This window comes from Lepidochelys kempii, chromosome 10 (genome assembly GCF_965140285.1).
Source record: "Lepidochelys kempii isolate rLepKem1 chromosome 10, rLepKem1.hap1, whole genome shotgun sequence".
In the NCBI taxonomy this organism is placed as follows: domain Eukaryota; kingdom Metazoa; phylum Chordata; order Testudines; family Cheloniidae; genus Lepidochelys; species Lepidochelys kempii.
In genome coordinates this window covers 36,096,773-36,121,910 of record NC_136389.1, presented here as the reverse complement: position 1 = coordinate 36,121,910, position 25,138 = coordinate 36,096,773, and the positions used below count along the sequence as shown (strand labels likewise).

At 51.3% G+C, this 25,138-nt stretch overlaps 1 protein-coding gene across 5 annotated transcripts in view; it reads left to right on the top strand.

Moving 5' to 3' along the window:
• Window positions 1-25,138, top strand: part of ABCA3 (ATP binding cassette subfamily A member 3) — a 90,740-nt gene that overhangs the window by 28,846 nt on the left and 36,756 nt on the right. For 4 of the 5 annotated variants that reach the window (XR_013636411.1, XR_013636410.1, XM_073362876.2 and 1 more), the window contains exons 4-14: window positions 1,589-1,716; window positions 2,270-2,435; window positions 6,453-6,712; window positions 8,179-8,295; window positions 9,314-9,434; window positions 12,328-12,501; window positions 13,973-14,154; window positions 15,895-16,041; window positions 18,403-18,532; window positions 20,794-20,948; window positions 21,618-21,773. Coding sequence is in view for 3 of the 5 variants with exons in the window: in XM_073362876.2 (XP_073218977.1) it covers window positions 1,589-1,716; window positions 2,270-2,435; window positions 6,453-6,712; window positions 8,179-8,295; window positions 9,314-9,434; window positions 12,328-12,501; window positions 13,973-14,154; window positions 15,895-16,041; window positions 18,403-18,532; window positions 20,794-20,948; window positions 21,618-21,773 (1,736 nt within the window). In the remaining 2 variants the exon portion in view is untranslated. The other variant, XM_073362877.2, reaches the window with a different exon arrangement.

Below are 25,138 nucleotides of genomic sequence, written 5' to 3'. Positions count from 1 at the left end.
GGATCTGTGATGAGGCTGTTTTAAGTGTCCTGGATGCAGCTTCAGAAGGGAATGGAAATTGCTCTTAGTTAAACATTTCTAGTGTCCAGAATTCAAAATCCAGTGCAGGCATCAGGTGACAGTGATGTGGCTAGCTTCATCTTAAGAGCTGAGCCTTCTGCTATTGTAATTAAAGTAGTCACTTAAAAACCAGACTTCTTCTCTGGAAGTTTTCACCTCCTGTCAAAGTAGTACCTGAGAGAGACTAACAGAAGGAGATTAGAAAAACTAGCAATCTCCTTTATGCTGCTTGTTTATTTTGTGCATTTGACAGCTCTTTGTCTAGTCAGTTTCTCTGGTTTCCCCCTATGATAGGGAGAACCAGCTGAAAACATTTTCTGTTGGAAAATGCTGATTCAGCTAAATGGAAATGTTTTGCGGGAACATTTCACTTTTGTCAAAATTTTCAATGGAAAATTATGGAACTACTTCATTTTCACTCCTGTGTTCTGTTGTGACATCGTCTGACCTTATCAGAATATTTTGTTGTCATTTTGAGTGTTTCTGAAATATTTTGGAAGTTTCATTTTGTGGAACATTTTCTTTTCATTCCAATTTGGCAAACAAGTGAATGTTGGAATTTCCCACGGAATGGAAATTCCCTTTTCCATCAGCTCTAATGATCTGTATCTCCCTGTAGTTTGCACGGGTCTTTCACCCAGCACTGGAGAGAAAAACCTTTAAAAATAGGGAAATGGGGTTTTTGCAACCATAGGAATTGTCAGGGAGATTCAAGACTGGATCCCGAAATTGCTTTTTAACTCCCTTTTCATATTGTTTAGGCTTCCAAGTTTGCAGCATCCCTTTAACAGCATAAACTCGATGGGATCAGTACCAGACCTTCCACCTTAGCCAACATTTGATTTGTTCTGGTCTTGAGTTAGTTTAATGCCAGTAAAAGGTGCCAGATTCTACCCAGGCGAGTGAAGTTCTCTGGATAGCTACACACTAGCTACAGCTTGCCAGCAGCAATGCAAAGTTCCTCACTCCCTACCCTGGCTGAGCCTTGTTGGAGGGAGCCCTTCTAGCCCTAGAAGAGCTGTCCCAGACCAGAATCACATTGTCATGTGATGGGTTTGGTGAGCCTGCTCTGGGGAGGGTCCTGACATTGTTGGCCACAAAAGGAGGGGCGGAGTTGGTAGAACCATTGGTAGGCCTTGCCTAAGAAGAGTCTGAGTGTGGCTGGGCTTTCTTGTGCATGAACCAAACTCTCCCGTTGTTTTTTCTTTAAGTATTGGGGGACAGGGTGAGCTTCCTTTCTTGTGACAGGAGAAGAACATAACCCCTAGGTATCAGGAGCTGGCACTTCTGGCATGGGTGGGGATGGAGCATCATACTGGGAGCTGCCTTCAAGTGGGAGACGGAGCCAATGTCTCTGATCAAAGCAGAGCTCGGAAATCATCCCACTACCCACCATGCTCCCCATGCAGCCTGTTAGGACTGAAACTCAAAAGCCCTTGGCTCGGAAACATCCCAGTGCGCTCCCTCACAGCCGCAGAGCCCACCCCCATCATAGGCAGCTCATTGCGTGGATTTCCCTCCTCTGCAGCTCAAGGGTTCCCTTCGGAGAGGGAGTTTGAGGACTACGTGAAGTTTGATAACCGCTCGGGTAATGTGCTGGCCGCCCTCGTTTTCAAACACTGCTTCAATCAGAGCAAGGACCCCTTGCCGCTGCAGGTAAGTGAATCTGCAGGCCAGGCCCTTTCAGAAGTGAGCATCCTCCCCCGTCACAAAGGCCGGCGCTCCTCGGAGCTGTGTGGTGACCCCCACGGCCGCCGCAATGTGACATGAGAGAGAGAGGGTGTCCTGGTTACAATGTTACGGTGCACCGAGCGGCTCACGCTTCCATGTTGGGCTAGCTCCAGGAGCCATGAGCACTTCCTAGTGCCACGGTGGCAGAGGAGAGTACCGAGGTTACCATAGTGATGGGGGCCATCAAAGTACCCAGATAGCTATATGAAAGACAGCACTCCCCGGCACAGCGCCCCCAGTGCTAAATGCAGAATGGGGGGACTGGTATCCTTTCAACTGTCCAGGCCAGAGACAGCAGGCCTGTAGTGATGCTTTTGGAGGAAGACTGCCTCACAGTGGTCTTTTGGGGTGCTCCGAGCTGCACCTCCCTTTTCTTCTCACTGGTGCGCTCTGTCGTGCTCTGATTCTCTGTTGCCTCCTCCACAATCCCCTAATTTTTTTCTGACTCCAATGCCCTTCTCGTTCTGTTGCCTTGTAGGTTAATTATCAACTGCGCTTCAAATACAGCCCTCGGAATGCCCCCCGGAACGAGCAGACAGGCTTGAACCCGAACCTCGACCGTGACTGGCACACCAGCTACCTGTTCCCACTTTTCCAGTTACCGGGCCCCAGAGAAGCCAAGTTCCCTGATGGAGGGACTCCAGGTGAGCAGCATCTCTCTGGGGTTCATAGATTCCAAGGCCAGAAGGGACTATTGTGATCATCTAGGCTGACCTCATGCACGGCACGGGCCAGAGACTTGCCCCGAAACAATTTCCAGAGCAGAGCTTTTAGAAAAACATCCCATCTTCATTTAAAAACTGTCAGTGCTGGAGAATCCACCACAACCCTTGGTAAATTGCTCCAATGATTAATTACCCTCATTGTTAACAATTTAGAGCTTATTTCCTGTCTGAATTTGTCTAGCTTCAACTTCCAGCCATTGAATCATGTAATAGCTTTTTCTGTTAGACTGAAGCACGTATTATCAAATATTTATTCCCCATGTAGGCACTTAGAGACTGTGATCAAGTCACCCCTTAACCTTCTCTTTAAGCTAAATAGACTCAAGGGCTCTATCTATCACTATAAGGCAGGTTTTCTAATCCTTTAATCGTTCTCATGGCTCTTCTCTGACCCCTCTCCAATTTATTAAAATCCTTCTGGAACTGTGGGCCCCAGAACTGGACCCAGGATTCCAGCAGTGGTTGCACCAGCGCCATATACAGAGGTCAAATAACCTCTCTGCTCCTACTGGAAATTCCCCTGTTTATGGATCCCAGGATGGCATTAGCCCGTTTCTCCATAGCATCGCACTGGGCGCTGATGTTCCGCTGATTATCCATCATGACCCCCAAATCTTTTTCAGAGTCCCTGCTTCCAGGGATAGTTCCCCGTCCTGTACATGTGGCCTACGTTCATTGTTCCTGTATGTACACACTCACATTTAATCCTATTAAAATGCACATTGTTTGCTTGAGCCCAGTTTACCAAGTGATCCAGATTGCTGGACCCCACTAGAGAAACACTTGTTTGATTCCCCATTTACAGTTACATTTTGAGGCCTGCCAGCCAGCCAGTCTTCAGTCCATATAAGTGTGCCATATTCATTTTATATCTGTCTAGTTTTTAATCAAAATGTCACGCAGTAATAAGTCAAATGCCTTACAGAAGTCTATTACATCAAACTACTGCCACCTTTATCAACCAAACTTGTAATCTCCTAAAAAAGTCAAGTTAATTTGACAGGAACTGTTTTTTATAAATGCATATTAATTGGCACTAATTACATTATCCTCCTTTAATTCTTTATTAATCAGGTCCTGTATCTTTCACTCCATTATCTTTCCTCGGATTGATGTCAGACTGACAGGCCCATAGTTAGCTGGGTTGTCCCGTTTATCCTTTTTAAGTACTGGCACAATAGCTTTTTTGCAATGTTCTGGAACTTTCTCTGTGTTCCAAGACTAAGGTCTTGTCTGCACTGGCAATTAACAGAGCTGCAACTTTCTCACTCAGAGCTTTGGCCCCTAGGCGAGATACTGGAAAGCCTTTACTTTTCGCTACCCTTGTGGTTTTGGCTGCGAGAGGCAGCGTGGAAATCAGAGAGGAGCAAATAAAGCCAAGCTTGGGATACTGAACTTGCCCGAAGATGGGAGCTGGGCTGAATTGCTGCACACGTTGCAATTTGGTTCTCGGCAGAGGCACAGCTCCCACCAGTTCCATTGGGAAAGCGTGGACTGTTATTATGCGGACCGCCAGAAGAGTTGCTGACCTCCCCACTTTAAGTCAGTTGTGGAGTTAAACCACTGAAACAGCACGGAGAGACTATCACAGTGATGATGGACAAAGCTGTGATTCTCTTTCAACATACATCATACTAGGGAGGGGCACATACCTGTGTAGGTACAAGACATGGCAGGTACAGTGGTGTAGCAAGAGGGAAACCGAAATGGAACGAGCACAGTGAAGCCATTGTGCCGAGCAGCACAGCACATCTGGTCACCCCCTTGCCTCAGAAATCACCTGTGTATATCAGAGGCCCAAATCTCCTCCTACCAGGTCTGAGCCAGGGAATAAAACTTACAGCCCCTTGTTACAGAGAATAAGGGAATGTCTGCATCCAGCTGCTTGTCTGCCAGCGCATGATGATCGCTGACGGCACATTTGCCAGGTGGTTCCAGTTTACTAGAGCAGAGGTACTGAAAAGGCATGAGGTATTTGAGGCTAGTTGGGTTATTTTAGAGAGGACAGTCTCCCTGGCTTGCAGACTATTGAACCACAAAGTATAAAACAAAACATCTACTAAAGTTAGACATTTTTAAATCAGCAGGCCCAGGTAACTTGCATCCAAGAGTTTTAAAAGAGCTGGCCAAGAAGCTCACTGGACCATTTATGTTGATGTTCAGTAAGGGCTAGTTTACGCTGGCAACACTAAAGTGCTGCCACAGCAGCGCTTTAATGTGCCATGTGTGGTTGTGGTGCAGTGCTGGGAGAGTTCTGTATCCCCAGCTTGGCTACATTTGCTCCTCTCTGATTTCCATGCTGCCTCTTGCAGCTAAAACCACAAGGATAGCAAAAAGTAAATGCTTTCCAGTATCTCGCCTGGGGGCCAACTCTCTGGGCTGTGCAGAGGCACGTCGAGAGCTGTAATGAAATGCTGTTAGCTGGAGCTGCATGAAAGCTAATTTTCGGAGCAGTCCTTCTCCCCCTGAAATCACTAGCCAGGCTGAGTCGGGGCACTCTCCTTCCGTCCACAAGGCCGTGGCTTCTGTCCCTGCAAGTGGGGCAGAGAATGTGGGTGTAGTTCCCTACAGAGCCCATCAGTGCCATTTCTTAAAGGCTCTGTGTGTGTGTGTGTGTGTGTGTGTTCACTTGGTTTTGCACTGATAACTCTTCAGCAAACGAATGGTTTGTATGTTACTTTGACGCTGGGAAGAGGGCACTGTGAGCTCCACAGCACGGAGTGGCTGTATGTCCACTGACACATTATGCTTCATAAGGAGGCAGCGTTCTCCAGACAGGGTTCCAATTAGCATCAATTAGTCCCTCTACCAGCCAGTTTCACCTCAGTCACCCTTTTGTTTCCATTGGGCAGCGGCAGAAACGGCATGGGGTTTATCTCTACCTCTTTGCTGTCCTTCGTCCTGCAGAGCCTGTCTAAGATGCTCACATGTTTCCCATCACTGCAGTAGCTAAGCGGCTGGCAATCTTTAATGTATTTTTCCTGTGAGGCAGGACAGTGCTATTATCCCCATTTTGTACAGATGGGGAATGGAGGCCTGGAGAAGTTTAGTGGTGGTCAGGGTCATCCAGGGTGAAGAATCAAACCTGGGTCTCCTGAGTCTCCGACTAGTGCCCTGAGGTCAACAGAAAACCTTTAAGATCGAAAGAAGTAAAAACTCAGCTGGGGATGTGGACTCTGGGGTGGGACTGGGGATGAGGAATTTGGGGAATAGGAGGGTGCTTTGGGCTGGGACCGAGGGGTTCGGAGGGCGGGAGGGGGAATCAGGGCTGGGGCAGGGGATTGGGGCGCGGGAAGGGGTGCAGGCTGTGACTGGGGGTGTGGGCTTTGGGGTGGGGCTGGGGATGAGGGGTTTGCGGTGCAGGAGGATGCTCCGGGCTTGGAGCGAGGGGTTCCAAGGGTGGGAGGAGGATCAGGGCAGGGGATTGGGGCATGGGGGAAGGCTCCGTGTGGAGCGGCCCCCAGCCCTGCTTCCCAGCTGGAGCACTGGAGGGGGGCCGTGCCACGGCTTCCGGGAGCTGCACCCGACCCTGCTCCCTGGCTGGAGCACCGGAGCGGGGCCATGTGGCTGCTTCCACAAGCCGTGTGGAGCGGCCCCCTACCCTGCTCCCCGGCTGGAGAGCCAGAGCAGGGCAAGCCCCGCTCCCCAGCGGGAGCTCAAGGGCTGGCTTAAAACGGCTGGCTGGCCACCCCTCCGGTGCTCCAGCCGTAGTTTGCCCACCCCTGGTTTAGAGTGTAAGCTCTTTGGGGCAGGTTGTGTGTTTGTACAGCACCTAGCACCGTCAGGTCCAGTTCCATGTCTGGGCCCCCAGTCATTATGCTAATACAAATAACACAGTGCGCACCCATTTGCCGGCAGGAAGCATTCACCTATTGGGGCAGCCGGCTGCCCCATTCCTGCAGTGCCTCTCACTCATCGCCCTGTGCTTCCTCACAGGTTACATCCGGGAAGGGTTCCTGGCCGTGCAGCATGCTGTGGACAGAGCCATCATGCAATACCATGCCAACACCTCTACCACCCGCCTGCTGGAGGGGGTCACTGTGACCGTTCGGCGCTTCCCCTACCCCCCATACGTCAATGACCTCTTCCTACTGGCCATCCAGAACCAGCTGCCCCTGCTGCTCATGCTGAGCTTCACTTATACCTCGCTCAACATCGTCCGTGCCGTTGTGCACGAGAAGGAGAAAAAGTTGAAGGTAAACGCCAGGCAGATGGCCAGGGCACTGTTGGCTTCCTGGCGGGCTGAGCTGCTGCTGCGGCAGTGACACTGTGCGCTGTTGCCAGAGCGTTCGAGTCTGGGGGAGATCAGCACCGTGGCTTCCAAGACAGAATGGCGCTTGAGTGGTCACCTGCTGTTCCCGTGCGGTGGGAGGGGATCGTATTGGGAAGGTGAGCCGGCAAGGTCGCTCTGCTCTGCTGGCCAGCTTGCCCCAGCAGCCTGGCCCTGCACCTTGGAGGACGCTGCTTGTCTGTGCCCCTGGTAGCCAGCTGTGAGGAGAACACAAGGGGAAAGGATGCTGTCCTGGGCTGTGGAGGGAGACCTGAGCACTCCACCTGGGCTGGAGTCTGGTGGAACAAGGGAGAGGAGAGGGATGGGGAAGCGAGGGAGTGGGTGGAAAATGGTGTGCAAAAGGAGACGTCAAAAAATAGCCCTGGAGGAAAAACAACTAATGGCAAGAGCCTTGCTTAGCTTCATGCAGTGCAATCTCATCGGAAGGATTAAAAAGCCTGTGATCAGTTTGGGCTCGGTCTCTAAGCACAGGCACAGATAACTCTGCATTAACTGCTTTGCTTACCCATGCCAGATATGTTCGAAAGGTTTTAAGCTGCTGAATTGTAACAAAATCCCACTCTTGCTAGGAAAGCAGGTTTGTGGAGGGCTAGTGAATTCCAAGGAGGAAGGTAGCTGATCCTGCTGCAGGAATTCAGCTCTGCCGCCTTACCGTGCATCTTTGTCTGTTTGGCGAGGCTCTTAGATCTGGTGGCAGTGGCAGGCGGGTTGCTGTCTTGCGTCTGAGTCTGATGCCTAAAGTGTGGTTCTGGAGGAGATGGAAACAGTTGTGAGTTCTGGTGGCTTGGGGGCGTAGTGAGGTTTGTTGCGGGGGGGAGTTCTTTAAGCGTCTGGGCACGATGCATTGTTTCATATCAAGAGACTGGTGTCTAGGCAACCATGAGCTCAGGTAACTCAGTCACTAGAGCATCAGATTGTTACTCTTAGGGTCCAGGGTTCAGTTCCTCTTTGGTTGGTGAGATTTTTCTTGGGTTGTGCAGGAGGTCAGACCAGATAATTGTATGGTCCCTTCTGGCCTTATCCTCTATCCAAATGGGTTTGGGTCTCCACCCAGTGCTCCAGGGGAACCTTGCTCTTCTTGCCACCCCAGCGTGACCCCTGTGTCATCCAGAGTCACTGGTGGTGGTTGTTCAGAGACAGGCTAGGATTTGAAATAGAACTGCACATGGGTGACAGCTGCACGGTGCTTGTCCACATTGGGCCTGGTTCTAGCACATGGTGCCCGGTTCTCATCAGCAGCCTCTTTCTGTCCCACTACGGAAAATCCAATCGTGGTGCTCTCAGCAGGCAGCTGTCTGCCTGCCTGCCTGCCTGCCAGTGGCTGGCTGCCACGGCACAGGGTAATGCGCAGCTTGTGTTGGCCTCCCACAGGAGTACATGCGAATGATGGGCCTCAGTAACTGGCTGCACTGGAGCGCCTGGTTCCTCATGTTCTTCCTCTTCCTCCTGGTGTCCATCTTCTTCGTCACGGTGCTTTTCTGTGTCAAGGTGAGTGTCCTGGCTCAGGCTTCCAAGGTATATGTCAGAACCACCCTGGGGATGGCGGTGGGAGAGCTGGTAGCTTTCTTGCATGGACAGACATCTTCAGGTGGCTTTAGATTGTAGGGGGAGGGCGCTGTCCTAGGCCCTTTGACTCAAAGATGCTGCTGAATTATATTTCCCCACTGCTCTCCACTCCTTCGATCCAGGCAGCTTTTCTCTTCACTATCCCAAACCAGGGGGAAAGGGGCAGCTGTGGGGTAAGACTTCGAAGTCAATATTGCTGGTAAGGGGGGTGCCTGCCCCTTCTCGGAATGGGGAAGTTCATTTTGCTACTTCAGGCTGGGCCTTTGCTGCATTCGATTTTGTAAATGTTTGAATCCCCCTCTGCAGACAGCATAGCTTGCTTTTCATACAGCTTGTGATATGCCACAGGGTATCATTGAGGCCAACAGCTTAGCAGGATTCAGAAAGGGATGGGACGTTCGTATGGTTAGCAGGAACATCTGATTATTAAAGGATTAAATCACGCAGGGTTTTTGAAGTGATCTAAACCCTCCTGCTTCAGGTTGTATGCAGCCTTAACCAATGGGAGGGAACTTCCTTCATGGGCAGGCTATCCCAGAACTGCTGGGGAAGGGTTTCCTGTGCCTTCCGCTGGAGCAGCTGGTGCTGCCCGGTCAGAAACATGGGTGCTGTACTGGAGGGACCACGGGTCTGATCCAGTCTGGCCATTCCAGTGGTTAGCCTACAGGAGTCCTTGAAGTGTTGGGGGCATAAAGGCCACTCTTCGTTAGAGCCTGGTCTACACTAGGATAATCACAGCTTATAATTCATGCTCAGTGCAGTGGTACAGACTGTAGGGTAGAAAGCTCTTTTTGGTATCTTTAACACAGTTTCTTTATCTCTCTTGACCACTGAGCCCATTCTGTGCCTCCATCTGCACCATGAGGATTGCAGGTCCCAGTTCCCAGGCAAGATGTGTCCATGTGGGTAACAGTACTCATGACCTGGATTTTGTTTGTAGGTAAGCCAGCAGGGGGCGGTACTCACCAACAGTGACCCAACCCTGGTGTTCACCTTCCTGGTGGTCTTCTCCATCTCCTCCATCTCCTTCAGCTTCATGGTCAGCACCTTCTTCTCCAGAGGTGAGCCCATACTGTTAACCTTTCATGCTCTTTGTCAGAGAGGCTGCTTTGGCTCTGGAACATGGACACCCATATAGAAATGGCACCGTATCCTCTCCCCGTGTGGATCCTAGCTGCCGACTTTACTAAGATCTTCCCATTAGCCCAGCAGAGCCAGACCACCTCTGGGAGAGTCACCTAGAGTCTGATCTGCCTTGAGAATGATCAACAGAATGATATACCAAGTGGCAGGGAGCTGCATAGGTGTCACTAAGGGGTTTTGTCCTGCGGAACCTTTATTACCAGTGGGGATGTGTGCGAAGGAAAGAGCCCAGCTTGACTCTCAGATCCTATGGACCTTGCAGAGCCAAGTTGTTACTTATAAACAGAGCAGATTTGCTATAGGAGCCACTGAGAGCCAATAAATACAGAGCCCCACAGCTCCATCTTTGCAGTTTCTCTTCACCATGTGGTGGAAAGGGCAGGGGCTGGACTAGTTTCGACAGCACTCATGAGCACTGATTGTTCTTTGGGGCTAAATATCACAGTGTTGGGCTAGCTCCTCTGAATGCCCCTTGCTGTGTGGGCACTTTGTGGGGAAACAAGGGGTGACTTGCCCCTCTTCCTCAGCAAAGGGCTGTTGGTTGCTTGTGAGTGGGCAGGGGATTTGACTAGAATTCCTGGCTTTTTCCTGGTATCCTCCCGAATGGAACTTGGGTGGCCCCTGGCTAGTGACTAAAGGAATGAAATCCCGCCTCTAACCTAGTGCCTCCAGCCTTGGAAGGCAGCAAGCTTTATTTGTGTAGGACTGTTGTGGCCCGTGCTTTACAGAGAGTTTGATGCTCTACCAGGGGAGCCATCTGAAGGTTTGATTGTTGTGGGACCTTTGCGCAGTTGTCCATTTGGCACTGGGCATTAAGCACGAGCGCGCTGGGGACAGAGGGATGAGCAGTGTGCCATAAAACCAGCAGAGCAGGTGCATTCCTCCAGGCCAATAACTGCAATGGAAATACCTGCTGGTCTCACTTGTCCATTGTTTGGTCTCCTAATGGCTCTTATTCCTGTTGTATAGGGAACAATCCAAGTGGGAAGGTGACTTCTAGCCAGGCTAGAGAAGCTGTTGCTCTGGATTTTTGTGCTGGGTGAAGAATTCAGGCAAATATTCCATCAGCCCCTCCAGCAGTTTTCCACAGGAGACCCAGGGAGCAGTTTGTTCTGAAACAACCCAGTAGGAGAAGCTTTTCCCTATGGGATCTGTGTCAGTGTCGTGGCTTGTAAACATCCCTCTTTCGAATGGGAAGGGTCTGTGTGTTGAATTGCTGATGCTCCTCCCACCTGGTAAGGGCAGGACTCATCTGGTGGAGGAAGGGTTTGGTTTCTTCTGTCTCCTGGTGTGACTTACAAAACCAAGCCTGCTCTCCTCCACAGATGAGCACTGAGCAGTGGCTTCAGTTTGGGAGGCTGCAGGTGTCCTTGGCTGCCGTACTCTGTATGGTAGGATGCTGGGAAGGGCTCCAAAGCATGTTCTCATTACTGGTAGGCTGTGCATGGGGCGTGCAGTCACTTGGGCTGTCTGGTTTGATGCTCAGTAAGGGCTGTCAATGCACATCCCCTTTCACCACTATTATTAAAAGCTGTGGTGCACGGGAAGTTTATATGCCAAACCTTTCCAAACTGGGCCAGCACATGCCGTAAGATCTCCCAGAGCCTGCTGAAACGGCATGGTGCAGCCCGATATTCACGATCTGGAGGATGGTGTGGATTGCACCCTCAGCAAGTTCGCAGATGACACTAAGCTGGGAGGAGTGGTAGATACGCTGGAGCGGAGGGATAGGGTCCAGAGTGACCTAGACAAATTAGAGGATTGGGCCAAAAGAAATCTGAGGTTCAACAAGGACAATGCAGAGTCTGCACTTAGGATGGAAGAATCCCATGTACCGCTAAAGGCTGGGGACCGACTGGCTAAGCAGCAGTTCTGCAGAAAAGGGTCTGGGGATTACAGTGGATGAGAAGCTGGGTATGAGTCAACAGTGTGCCCTTGTTGTCAAGATGGCCAACGGCCTATTGGGCTGCATTAGTAGGAGCACTGCCAGCAGATCGAGGGAAGTGATTATTCCCCTCTATTCGGCACTGGTGAGGCCACATCTGGAGTATTGCATCCAGTTTTGGTCCCCCCACTATAGAACGGATGTGGACAAATTGGAGAGAGTCCAGCGGAGGGCAATGAAAATGATTAGGGGGCTGGGGCACATGACTTACGAGGAGCGGCTGAGGGAACTGGGCGTGTTTAGTCTGCAAAAGAGAAGAGTGAGGGGGGATTTGATAGCAGCCTTCAACTACCTGAAGGGGGGTTCCAAAGAGGATGGAGCTTGGCTGTTCTCAGTGTTGGGAGATGACCAAACAAGTAGCAATGGTCTCAAGTTGCAGTGGGGGAGGTCTAGGTTGGATATTAGGAAACACTATTTCACGAGGAGGGTGGTGAAGCACTGGAATGTGTTACCTAGGGAGGTGGTGGAATCTCCATCCTTAGAGATTTTTAAGGCCCGGCTTGACATAGCCCTGGCTGGGATGATTTAGTTGGTGTTGGTCCTGCTTTGAGCAAGGGGTTGGACTAGATGCCCTCGAGGTTTCTTCCAATCCTAATCTTCTATGATAGTTAGTGCAGGGAAGTTGGGAGACTCTCCTCTAGTCCCAACTCAGCCTCTGACCTACTGTGTGGCCTGGGCCAATCATTCAGTCGCTGTGTGCCTGTTTCCCCATCGTCGTCATGGAGATAACACCCGCCTTTGCCAAATACTTAAATCTACTTGGATGGAAGCTCTAGAGAAGTGTGCAGTGTCAGTATCCATTTGTGTTTGTCACTACACTGTTGAACATTTGTTTTCTTTTTTCCCCCCCTTCTCTGCACTTGCAGCAAATGTGGCAGCTGCCGCTGGGGGTTTCCTGTACTTTTTCTCCTATATCCCCTACTTCTTTATTTCGCCTCGCTACGACCTGATGTCCCACAGTCAGAAACTGTCGTCCTGTCTCATCTCCAATGTTGCCATGGCCATGGGGGCACAGCTGATAGGCATGTTTGAAGGAAAAGGTGAGTGATTTTCTCTCTCTCACTGCTGTAGTAATGTGCAGGCCCAGCTGGGGAAGCCAAGCACCTGGAAGTCAGCCTGGAGACGTGCCCTGAGCTGTAGAGTTCCAGGACTGGGGATGTTAAGCACTCTGATGCCAGACTGAAAAGTCAGGCTCTAATCTGGCCTCCTTTTTTGAACCGTGAGACTTGACTCTGATCCTGTACCATTGAAGGAGTCTTGCCATTGGTATAAGTGAGAGCAGGAGTCAGTTCTTGGCTTGCTAATCCAAAGGAGGGGATCTGTCAATGCACACACTTACTGGCTTCGAGGTTCTGGATAACTGATACCTCTCTGAAGGAGCTGCCTTCAGTTTGTTGGAAGCACCTCATGTCCAAATTGGATCTGGCCAGCAAAGCTAGGATTCTTCTGTGGTTTTGCTTTTGTTAATTACAAAGTTAATACTACTCTGCGGAATGTAATTTCTGACATTAATTGCATCCAGATCATCTTTCCCCTGCTAATTTCCATGTTAATAAGCAGTCTGTCTCTTTGCGAATTGATGACACTAAGCGGGAGATTGAGACATGGGTAGTATTTTTAGGGGAGAAGACACAAATCACTCTCCTTGGTACAGTGTCAGAAGGTGCAAAAGAGGGTGGATGGTTTGTGATCAAGGGCCCCATTTGGGAATCAGGAGATCCGAGTTCAGCTCCTGTCACTTTCCCTATCTGTGCCTCGGTTCCCCATCTGTAACATGGGGATTGACTGTACATTTGTACCTGGCAAGGGTGCCATGGGCTATAATTTCTAATGTATGAGAGGTGCTTAGACACTACAGTGGAGGCCATGTGGGAGCCCAGATGGGAAATGGTGCAGACTGACGTGAAGATTACACTAACCCAAGCGGTATTTGGCAGGGATGCTGTTCAAAGCACTCCTAAGGGGACACAAGGGGTTTTACAAGCGTGTTAGGCAGACCAAATGGTACATGTCTTCAGTGTGGACACGGCACTGAGGCTGGGTGGACTGATCTACACTAGCACTGAATGTTTTCTTTGCCAGCTCGGGGGTCCTGTTCTAGAATAATGTTTTTAGCAATGATTTGATTCCTAGTGCAGGTGGAGTTTTTGAAGCCATACTCGGGGGTGGGAATAGAACAAGGCTGCTGAGAAAAAGGTTATGTAGTAACTTGGGTATTTAGCCAACACATTTTTGCAGATCTTTGTAAATTAAATCCAGACAATAAGTTACAGGCATGTGCTAAACATATTTATCGTGTCTTGCTTTCAGATGTGTTTTCTATCCCCCTGCCTGCCACAAATGCGTGCACAGTGTGCTAGCAGCCAACTTGTATTGTGATACCTTATTTCACAGTCCCGGGGAACGTGCACCACTGTGTGTATTCTCCCAGCCTGCGGGTGAGGTGTTACGATGTGTTACTGACTGTAGCTGCACGTTGGCAGATGCAAACGCCATCTTATGTGTTTTCAGGGACCGGCGTTCAGTGGCAGGACCTCATGAAGCCAGTCAGCGTGGATGATAACTTCACCTTTGCACAGGTGCTGGGGATGCTGCTGTTGGACTCTGTCCTCTATGGCCTGGTGGCCTGGTACGTGGAGGCCGTCTTCCCAGGGGAGTATGGCATGCCGCAGCCATGGTACTTCTTCTTGATGGTGAGCACCGCTACTGTGCGCTCCGTCGCTGGCAACGTCTGAGATGAAACGCAGGGATTCTGCTCTCACACCCTGCATGTTTAGTATAACAGGGCTTAAATAGGAATACTCTGCCCTGTGTTATACAGGAGGTCAGACTAAAACGATTGCAATGGTCTCTTCTGGGCTTAGTCTCAGCATCTGTGCCCCATACTTGACAGCCAAAGCCCTGTGCTGCCTTATCTGAAGAGCCTTGCACTGAGAATGAAATGCGCTTTCCAGGTCTTGGCTTCAGATCTTTGGGCTGGGGTTTATTGGCACATGTGATGCTGTGAGTCATGCCACCACACCCCAAACACCTGCCTTAAGGCTCAGAGAGCAGCCATGTAAGTGACTAGATCTTAGGGTTTGAAACCTGGCAGAAACTGAGCTCCATACAAGAGCAAGTGGTACAGGGCCACCGAGCATGGGCCATCACACGGTGGTGTTTTCTTTTGCCCCCAAATCCATATCCCAGCATGCTTTCATTTCAGTGCCTGGCTCTGTAGGGCAGGTGGGAGCACACAGAGCCGAGCGCATTCCTCTAGGATACCTGTGTGGGGCTCGGGAGCCAGTTCTCTGCTTGGCAGGTTGGTCTGCAGACTGCTGGAAAGCACAGGGAGTGCCAAGACCCTTCAGATCAGGAAATAGTAACCTGATGCGATGACTTTTGACACTTTCCCCTACAGCATGGAACGGGTCAGGCCCACTCGTGTGGCAGGCAGAGGATTGTGTAGCAGGCAGGAGAGCCAAATACAGGAGTGAAGTCAGGCCCCTCCTTCCAGCTAAGACATGAGTGGCCCTCTCACTCCTGAGAGCATGGCTCCCCCAATGATTAGAGTGATTGCAGCCTCTGAATAGTGGAAGTTCATGGCTCCTTTCACTTAATGCGTTTGAAAATGCTGCGTGGGCGGGGAGGATGGGGGCAGTGGGAGATTTGAAGAGTAGGTGACAGCCCTCTGAGCAGTCCCGATTACCCCCCTCCACTCTCATTGGCCCAACCCCCTGCCTTGGGGAGCCAGTGTCCCACTTGGTACATTCCTTGGCCAATATCATGCTAGGTGGGTGGTGCCTGGGGACCTTGTGCTGCTGTCATCTCCATAACGATGAGCGCTATGAGAACGACTACCTACATGATGAGGATGCGTAGCGTCAGTGAAGGATTTCTGGCTAGAAGCAGAAGGACCAGCACGTAAGGCCAAGAGCTTTCAGCCAGTTTTTGATCTACTGTCAGTGCTCTACTTTTTAATGACAAAGCACTAAAACTGTCTTCTTGGAAGCTAGAGTGCATCAGTGGAGGAGTGAATTAATTCTCCTGATGCCTTTTCTTTTGGAAACGGCTGTCAGTAGAGTCTGAGGCTCCCCTGGGAGTCTTGAGATAATCAGGGGGCTCCCCTTTGGGGTGGGGAGAGAGGGGATTTCATGGCCCAGGAACCTGATCCTGGGAGGCGCTGGGCACCCTCAGCTTCTGTTGTGTTGGAGACTCTCCATTCCTAGCCGGATCCCACAAAGTGCTGATTTGAAAGGGGGAGTATTTCTAAAGCCTGTCTGAATTGTGTCTATAGGACGTGTCTCTTTGTCGGTGCTCTGTACGGCTCCATGTGTGGGATGTATCGGCATGAGCTGTGTCAGACCAAATCCCATCTGGGCTATGCTGGTTGGCGGGAGGGAAGGTTGCTGTGTGGCAGCTGGGCTATCCTCTCTCTCTGTCTCTCCTCTTAGCCCTCGTACTGGTGCAGGACTCCCAGAACCGTCCTGGGGAAAGAGAAGGAGGAAGAGGAGGACCCGGAGAAGGCACTGAAAAGCCAGTACATTGAGGAAGAGCCTGCCGATCTGGTGTCAGGGATCAAAATAAAGCACCTTTCCAAGGTAAAGTCCCCCAGACCAGCCCCTGCCCAGCAAGCAGGGACAATCTGACAGCAACACGTTGCAGGTCTTTTGGAGCAAGCAGTAGAGATCCCACCAGCAGGAAGAGTCAAGCACCACATAGATCCGTGCTGGCATGGGTCATGCAATTTCAGACAGGAATAGCAAGTGGCAATGCTCAGGGTGGGGTGACTCGGCTCTCTTTCCCTCCCTTCACCCTTGCCCCCCGCAGCAGCCGCTGGGGATATATCTGCACTACGGGCGAAAGCACTGTAGAGTAGATGCTTCCTTTGCCGATGGAAGGGGTTTTTCCATTCGTGTCGGTAACCCACCTCCCCAGGCAGCAGTGGCTAGGTTGGTGGAAGAATTCGTTCATCGACCTGGCTGTGGCTAGATTGGGAGTTAGTTTAGGTTAACTACAGCACTTAATTCACACCCCTGAGTGATATACCTCGGTTGATCTACATTTTACGTATAGACCAGGGCTAACTATTTGGAGTCTGTCACTTTCACGAGCCATGGGGATTGCACGAAATGACTAAAGCAGGGGTCTCAAACACGCGGCCCGCAGGGTTATTTTCTGCAGCCCCCCAGCTCCCCGTGGCACACCCCCCCCTCCCCCAGCATTTACCTAGAGTGGCTCTGGCCCGGCATGCACCGGGGGCAGCGGCCAGGACCTGGGCGGGGGGGGCATAGGGGGCTGTGTGTTGCCCTGGCCGCTTCTCCAGGTACCTCCCCGAAGCTCCCATCGGCCACCAATGGGCGCTTTGGAGGAGGTACCGGGAGGAGCAGCCAGGGCAATACACAGACCCCTGTGCCCCCCCAGGTCCCGGCCGCTTCCGGGAGCGGCATGGGGCAGGGCAGGCAGGCAGGGAGCCTGCCCTGCCCCCAGTGCATGCTGGGCCAGACCCGCCCCCCCGAACCCGTCCTGCAACCGAACCCCCTGCCCTGAGCCCCCTGCTGCACCCTGTACCCTTCCTGTACCCCCTGGGGGCAGAGAGGGGGCGGAGTTGGGGTGGAGATTTCAGGGAAGGGGTTGAAATGGGGGCAGGGAAGAGGTGGGGAAGGGGTGGGGCGGGGGCAGGGCCGGGGCAGTGGCAGTGGGCGGGGGGGTGGTCAGCGGTGCGGCCCTCGGGCCAATGTACTAGTCCTCATATGGCCCTCATGGTCATTTGAGTTTGAGACCCCCTGGACTAAAGGGTTTGTTACAATGCTCTGAAGACCGGAGTCCCTGGAAGACCTCAGCGGGGTTCCTGGTACTTCAGACTCATTCCCTTCCCCTACCTGGAGCAGTGGCAACAGAGTACAGGGCTGCACACAACTCCTCTGTCAAAAAAGAGCATGAAGGCTGGGGTGTAGCTGCAACAGCCATGCATGCAAAAAACCCCTCCTGGCATTCAGTGGGTCCTGTGCTGCTATGGAGATGGGCTATTGCCATGCTAGCTACGGGCACTGAGCTCCTAGTGGGCATGCATCCCGTTGCACTGAGAAGTCCTTCCTTTTGCCCTCTCCTGACATCGTGCTCCCCCTATGCCTGACGCATCAATTAACAAATACTGAGCTAGCTTCCTCCTTTCCTCCCCTTTTGCAATCACCTGCTGGTAAACCGTCCCCACCCTAGGAACCACACCCTGTTCTGTACTGTCCATGCAGAAATTTGAACTGTGTGTTTGGCCGGGATCGCCCGTCGTCCAGCTTTGTGCATGATGTGCAAGCTGCTGTGTAAACACCCTCGTTACACGGGCTTTGGGCTTTTAAACAATGGACTGGGTTGGCTTCCCAGGCTCTTGCTGATTGTCCGGCTACGTGTGCTGAGGAGGGACAGGAAGTGTTGATCTACACCAGATCCCTGTAGCTGATGGCGTGGCACTGATGGGTGCTGAAAAGACATCTGCCTACAGGCTGGTGGTTGTGACACGGGCTTGGGGGGAGGGAATTTGGGGCACACCTGTCCTTTCCCAGGGGTCTGAAATGCCCTCTCTTATATTTTAAAAACTGCCTAATCATAGCTCCCATTTCAATAGGCTGCCATCTTCCTGAGTAGAGTATTGCTGGGCATTGTTAAACAGTAGCCAAGGCTCACGCCATAGGTGGTAGCATTTTTGCAATGGGGTAAAACAATCTGTCTATGCATATGGAGAAACCCAACTTTTTAATATAGCCACTCGAGGGATCAGCATACACTGGCTGCATAATGTTGTAGATTTGAAATTGCTCTGCTTGGACACACTTAGGGGTGGTCTCCCAAGACATGAGGTGGCCTCATCAGGAGGTGGTATGTGCTGTGGGATGAAGGGTGCAATGGGTGGGCGAGATGAATGTGTGTTTCCTTCTAACACTCGGCTTCTCTCTCTGCTTCTGCAGGTGTTCAAAGTGGGGAGCAAGACCAAGGAGGCAGTAAGGAACTTGACCCTGAACATGTATGAGGGGCAGATCACTGTCCTTCTGGGACACAACGGTGCCGGGAAGACAACCACCCTGTCCATGCTCACAGGTACAGCCGCCACACCCCAGGCCATCTCGGGGCAGGCGCGCTGCAGCACAGGGAATACGGCTGAGAGTGCTCAGGTGACAGCGCATTTCCTGGTGCAGGGTTGTATCTTGCTTTGGAGCATCTGAAGCCATAACCGTCTGCTGAGGTGCCTGGGCTGTCTCCTGGTGTCTGATCCATCCCCAGAGCAGCATCCTGTGACTGCTGCAGCACAGTCTACTCCTCCTCTTCTTTGGTTCCCGTCCGCCAGCCAAATGAAATCTTTTCACTGCTTTCTACCTCGTACCGGTTTCGTTCATCCTTAAAGCTTTTTGTTTTGGGTCATTCTTCACTGTGTCTGTCCAATGCATCCTCAGTCTCCCTCTGTTCCAAGTCCTTTACGCCCTGGTATGTATCACGCTACGCAGTGTCCGTTTCAAGTCCATCTGCGACACATCGGCACGATCGCAGTGGTCTTTCTTGAACTCTCTGTAACAGCGTTATTTCTTGCCCTCTACGTTTTCTTATGACTGCATTTTTAATTTTCTGGGGCCTCCACGCTCTCAGCATTCCCCTCAGCCAGTTCATTTCTGAAGACAAAATCGTGTTCGTCAGCTTTCCTCAGACCCCAGCATTCCAACCCACACGGTAGTGGCGGCCTGACAGTCATCGCATACGTGCCGATTTCCTTGTTCTTTAACCTTGTTCAAAATGTCTTTAGCCTTCCAGATCTTGCAGTTTTCTGAATACAGTAGCCGTTAGTCCAAGTCTTTTTGTGTCCTTGTAACAATTCCCATTCTCCACGCCTAGTCCTCCAAGGCACACAAGATTTCCCGCGTGTTCTAGTCCTTTTTCTCTGATCTTTACCTTTTTCCTTCTGTCTTCCAGTTGCCGTATTATTGTCTTCTCCATGCTGATCTTCTGTCCAAATTTTCTACTTTCCCTGTCGCCTTGTCAGCTATTCTTTGTAAATCTTCCTTGGTCAGTGCTGGTGGGGGAGGGGAGCAATATTGTCTGTGCGTTATTCTCTGTCCTCCCATATAACGTGACTTCTCTCAGTGCTACAGCCCATACTGCTTCCAGTACTAAGTGGAACAAACCTGCCGATTAGCATGGGCCCTTCTCTCCCTCCTATGGTCATCCTGAACTGCTCCATCAGCTCCTTTTGGCGACTCTCACCACTCTCAGCAACTTGCTGTGGATGTTTTCTCTCAGCTTGATCAGTTTCTCTGGGGTGCCATACGTTCTCCTAACTTGCCTTGCCCCTTGCTGCTAAGTGCTATCAAAAGCCTGTTTGAAGTCTAAAAGTTGTTCTGTGCACTTCTCCGGTGTCTGTCCTGTTACAAATAGGTGAGCTTTGTACTTTCTCCTGGCCTGTTCCTTTGAACACCCTGCTTCCACACACCACCTCGTTTTCCTGTGCAACGCCTTGGTGCATGCCACAGAACGATAGACCATTGCTATTGCATAGCAAATGGCTATCTGGAAATGAAGGGCTCTTGACAATTCAAGGAGCTGTGGGGTGACACATGGCCCGTACCTCCTCCTCCTCATGGGGCCTAGCACGCTGCCTCTGCTGGCCCAAGGATCGGAAGATGAAATGTGGGAATCTCATCAGGCTCTCTTGCTTGATGGCTGAATCCCGCAGGTTGGCCCAACCTTCATGTGGCTCTCAGCAGTGTGTGGGACATAGGACTTGCAAGGCCAGATCAGACCATTGGTTCAGCCAGTCTGGTATCCTGCCTCCTGTAGCAGCCAAGAGCTGATGTATCAGAGGACAGCAGAACCTCTGCCAATTGTGCAAAGGGAGAGGTGAATTCCTGGCCCCTGCAGTGAGTTGTGCCTCTCCCTGCAGCAGAGCGCTTTGCTGGCTGAACAAGGCTATGCAGCCAAGCCAGGACCGAGACTTCCTTTGACTTTGAAGGGGATTTCAGGCAGTGTGGGACAGTGGTGTAGTGGCAGGTGCTGTGCACTGCTGCATGGCAGACATGTTCACATCCCCACCCATCTCTCTCACTACTCAGGCCATTCTGGGAGCTCTGTGAAATCAGCTCCATCAGGGTAAAGGGAAGAAACTAATTAAGGGGTGGTACAGAGTGGCTCTAAGGGGAGCCCCATTCAGTTCTTCGAAGCACAGTGGCTAAAGTGAAGGTTAGTCAGCCTAGGGTGAGGGGTGTGGGAAGCCACAGGGCTTGGGAGCTGAGGTTCTCCAGTGCGGGCTGGGAGGAGACTGGGCCCTGGCACCTCACTGCTCTTACCCACATGTGGTTATTGCCACCTCCTAGGTCTGTATCCTCCCACGAGCGGCCAGGCTTACATCAGCGGCTATGAGATCTCCCAGGACATGGTTCTGATCCGAAGGAGTCTGGGTCTGTGTCCCCAGCACGATGTTCTGTTTGACAACATGACCGTGGCAGAGCACCTGTACTTCTACTCTGCGGTGAGCGGAGGACGTGTGGCATCCTGGGAGGGAAGAGGCCGGGGGTCCGGCTGTGCCTGCAGAATGGTGACCTGAAGCTCTGGGCTGGGCACAGCAGCTGCAGTCAGTAGTGTAGCGCCATGTTACTCCTGCGTGCACCCTGCACTAAACACTGATGTTATACTTTTCATACGAATAATAGAAAGTAATGTTTATCCTTTAATTTTCTATCCATACTGGGGTTATCTACATGCCAGCTTGCAGCTGGTTTGATTGAACAGGTGCAAACCCTGCAGAAGCACTGTCTTTGGTTTGAGTAGCTTATTCCATCCAGTTTATCTTAGAGTGGAGCGGCTCTAAGGATGGTCTCCCACTGAGGCATCTCGCAGTCCCATTTCCCAGCCCGCTGGGGGCGGGGGGTGGCTGGGTTGCTTCAGGAAAGAATTCACTCTGTGGCAGGAGCTCAGTGGTTAACTTCTTCTCCTTCTCCTGACTTTGCGTTCCTGGTTAATGCAGAAGCATGGGTAGAGAGGGAGCATGGGACATGTCCTTACACCAGGAGCTGAGTGAACAAGGCCCCTTGCATAGGGGCTTTCCTCATATCTTGTGTCAGTATGGGGCAGGGGGCAGGTTCCTCCCTGCTGGGTTTGCTTTCTTAACTGTTAACCCTTCTTTTGTCTTGCCTGCCAGCTGAAGGGCTACCCCTCGCTGAAGTGCCCGGAGGAGATAGACCGTATCGTGAGGCTGCTGAACCTGGAGGAGAAGCGCTGCTCTCTGTCAAAGGCCTTGTCCGGGGGCATGAAACGCAAGCTGTCCATCGGCATCGCACTCATCGGGGACTCCAAGGCAAGTGGCTCCCTTCGCTCAGGTGGTCCTGGGGGCTGGAGTGCTAGTGAGGGAGCTCCCTGGCAGAATGGCTGGTCCCGGGCCCCTCCTGCTCCCCCACCAGGAGGTGCACTGGTGATCTCGGGGGCACAAGGAGGCTGTGTCATTCAATGGCTATAGCAGAGGGCTCTCTGGGGACAGGGCTGTGGCAAACTGCTGCTGCCATCCCAGCCTGTTGGAGCAGGATGGGCGCTGAGCTCGCCGAAGGCTGCCCCTCCCCTCGTGAGTCAGGAGGGTTTGTTAGAACAGCAGGTGTTGGGGGGGTCTGGTACCCTCGGAATGGAAGTCGGGAGGCTGGGCTGCCTTTTCTGGACTAGTGCCAAGGTCGGTACTGACCGTGTCTAGACTGGTGGGGCAGACCAGTGTGCGGCAGTTGGTCCCTCCACTGTGCCCATTACACACTTGTGCAGAGCTGTGTTCAGCCCAGGCTGGGGCTGTCCCTCTGTGCTGTGCCGTGTCTGTGCAGAGCTGCTAGCTTGGGGATGCGTTCAGCCCAGGCCTTGCGGATCCCTGCAGGCCACAGAATCATAGAAATGTCGGGCTGGACGGGACCTTAAGTCTTCATGAATTCCAGCCCCCCTGCACCAAGGCAAGGCCACATAAACCTCCTAGACCATCCCTGGCAGGTGTTTGTCCTACTGGTTCTTAAAACCTCCAATGACAGGGATTCCACAACCTCCTGTGGAAACCTGTTCCAGAGCCCAACTGCCCTCGTAGCTAAAAGTTTTCCCTATTGCCTAAAGCTCCCAGGCTGCTGACTAAGCCCATTACTTCTTGTCCTACCTTGAGTGGACAGGAGAACAGATGATCACCATCCTCTTTGTAACACCCCTTAACACATTTGAAGACTGTTCTTAGGTCCCCCTTCAGTCATCTTTTCTCAAGACTAAACATGCCTAGGTTTTAACCTTTCCTTGTAGGTCAGGTTTTCCAAACCTTTTTTAATTCTGTTGTTCTCCTGTGGACTCTCTCCAGTTTGTCCCCTTCTTTCCTAAAGTGCAATGCCTGGAACAGGACACAGAACTCCAGCTGAGGCCTCACCAGTGCTGAGTAGAGCGGGACAGTTACCTCCTGTGGCTTACATGCAACACTCCTGTTAATACACCCCAGACTGATATTAACCTTTTTCACACCTGCATCACACCTTTTTCACACCTGCATTGTGGATTTATATTCAGTTTGTGATCCTCTATAACTCCCAGATCCTTTCCTTCCTGCCTGTTTCCCACTTTGTTGTTGAGCATTTGATTTTTTCCCTTTCTAAGAGCAATAATTTGCACCTGTCTTTATTTAATTTCATCTGTTGATTTCAGACCAATTCTCCAATTTGTCAAGGTCGTCTCAAATTCCAATCCTAGCCTCCAAAGTGCTTGCAACCCCTCCTAGCTTGATGTCATCTGCAAATTTTATAAGCGTCCTCTGAACTCCATTATCCAAGTCATTAATGAGACTATTGAATAGTACCCAACCCAGGACTGACTCCTGCATGAACCCATTAGATATGTCCTCCCACTTTGACAATGTACCATTGATAACTACTCTTTGCGTACAGTCTTTCAACCAGTTGTGCACCCACCATATAGTAATTTCATCTAGACCACATTTCCCTAGTTTGCTTACGAGAATGTCTGTCATGTGGGACTGGGTCAAAAGCCTAACTAAAAGTGAAGATACATCACGTCTACTGCTTCCCCCTTCCACTAGGCCATAACCCTGTCTAAGAAGGCAATTAGGTTGGTCTGGCATGATTTCTTCTTGACAGCTCTATGCTGGCTATTCCTTTTAACTCCGTTATCCCCTAGGAGCTTACAAATTGATTGCTGAGTAATTTGTTCCATTATCTTTCCAGGGATTGAAGTAAGTCTGACTGGTGTGTATTTCTCAGGTCCTCTTTGTCCCCCGTTTTAACCACAGGTACTATGTTTGCCCTTCTCCTGCCCTCTGGGACTTCACCTGTTGTCCATGTGTTCTCAAAGATAATTGCTAATGGCTCCAAAATTGCGTCAACCACTTCTATAAGTGCCCTAGGATGAATTTCATCAGGCTGTGCTGACATGAATACATTTAACTTAACTAAAGATTCCTTAACCTGTTCTTTCCCGATTTTGGCTTGCATTCCTTCCCCCTTGTTAATATTAATTCTGTTGAGTATCTGGTCATCATTTAAGCTGTTTAGTGAAGACTGCAGCAAAGCAGGCATTAAACACCTCGGCCTTCTTGATGTCATCAGTTATTAGCTTTCCTTCCCTGCTGGGTAGAGCAGGGGTGAGCAAACTTTTTGGCCTGAGGGTCACATTGGGTTTTGGAAATTGTATGGAGGGCTGGTTAGGGGAGGCTACGCCCCTTCCCCCCCTTCCAGGAGTCCTGTCCCATCCACACACACCCCTCTCACTGCCCCCCACCACCCAATCCAACCCCCCTCCTTCCTGACTGCCCCCCCGGGACCCCTGCCCCCATTCAACCCACCCTCTGACCGCCCAAACCCCATCCCCTGACCACAACCCCGAACTCCCCTGCCCTCTATCCAACCCCCCTTACCGCGCAGCACAGAACACTGGTGGCTAGCGGCGCTACAGGCCGGCCGCCCAGAGCGTTGCATCGGTGTAGTGTAGTAAATGGCTCTCCGTAACTGCTACCAGTAGCACATTCCTATGCGGAGCAGTTGAATACACTACACCGGCAGCACGGCACGCTGAGGCTGCGGGCGATGGGCTGGCCTCCCGGACCAGGAGCTCAGGGGCTGGGCAGGAGGGTCCCCGCGGGCCGTAGTTCGCCCACCTCTGATGTAGAGGTCCTACGCTTTCCTTCCTCCTTCTCTTGTTGCTAATGTATTTAATGCCTTTTATGTCCCTTGCTAGGTGTAACTCATTTTGTGGCTAACCTTTCTGATTTTGTCTGTATGTGCTTGTGCTGTTCTTTTGTACTCCTCCTTAGCAAGTCGTCGTCTTCCCACTTTCTGCAGGGTTTCTTTTTGACATTTAGGTCATTAAAGAGCTCCTGACGCAGCCATATTGGCCTGATCCTATTTTCCCTCTTTGCATCAGGGTAGTTTGCAGTTGTCTCCATAAGAAACTGCCAGCTGTCCTGAACTCCTTTATCCCTTAGATTTTCTCCCCATGGTGACCTGACCTACCAGTTCACAGAGTTTATTAAAGTCAGCTTTTGGAAGTCCGTTGTCCTTATTCTGCTGTTTCACTCTTTTTCCTTTCCTTGGAATTGTGAATCACTTTCACCCAAATAGTCTTCCACCTTCAGATTCACCACCGGTTCCTCCCTGTTGCTGAGAATCAAGTCTGAAATGGCTGTCTGCCTGGTTCTTTCCTACA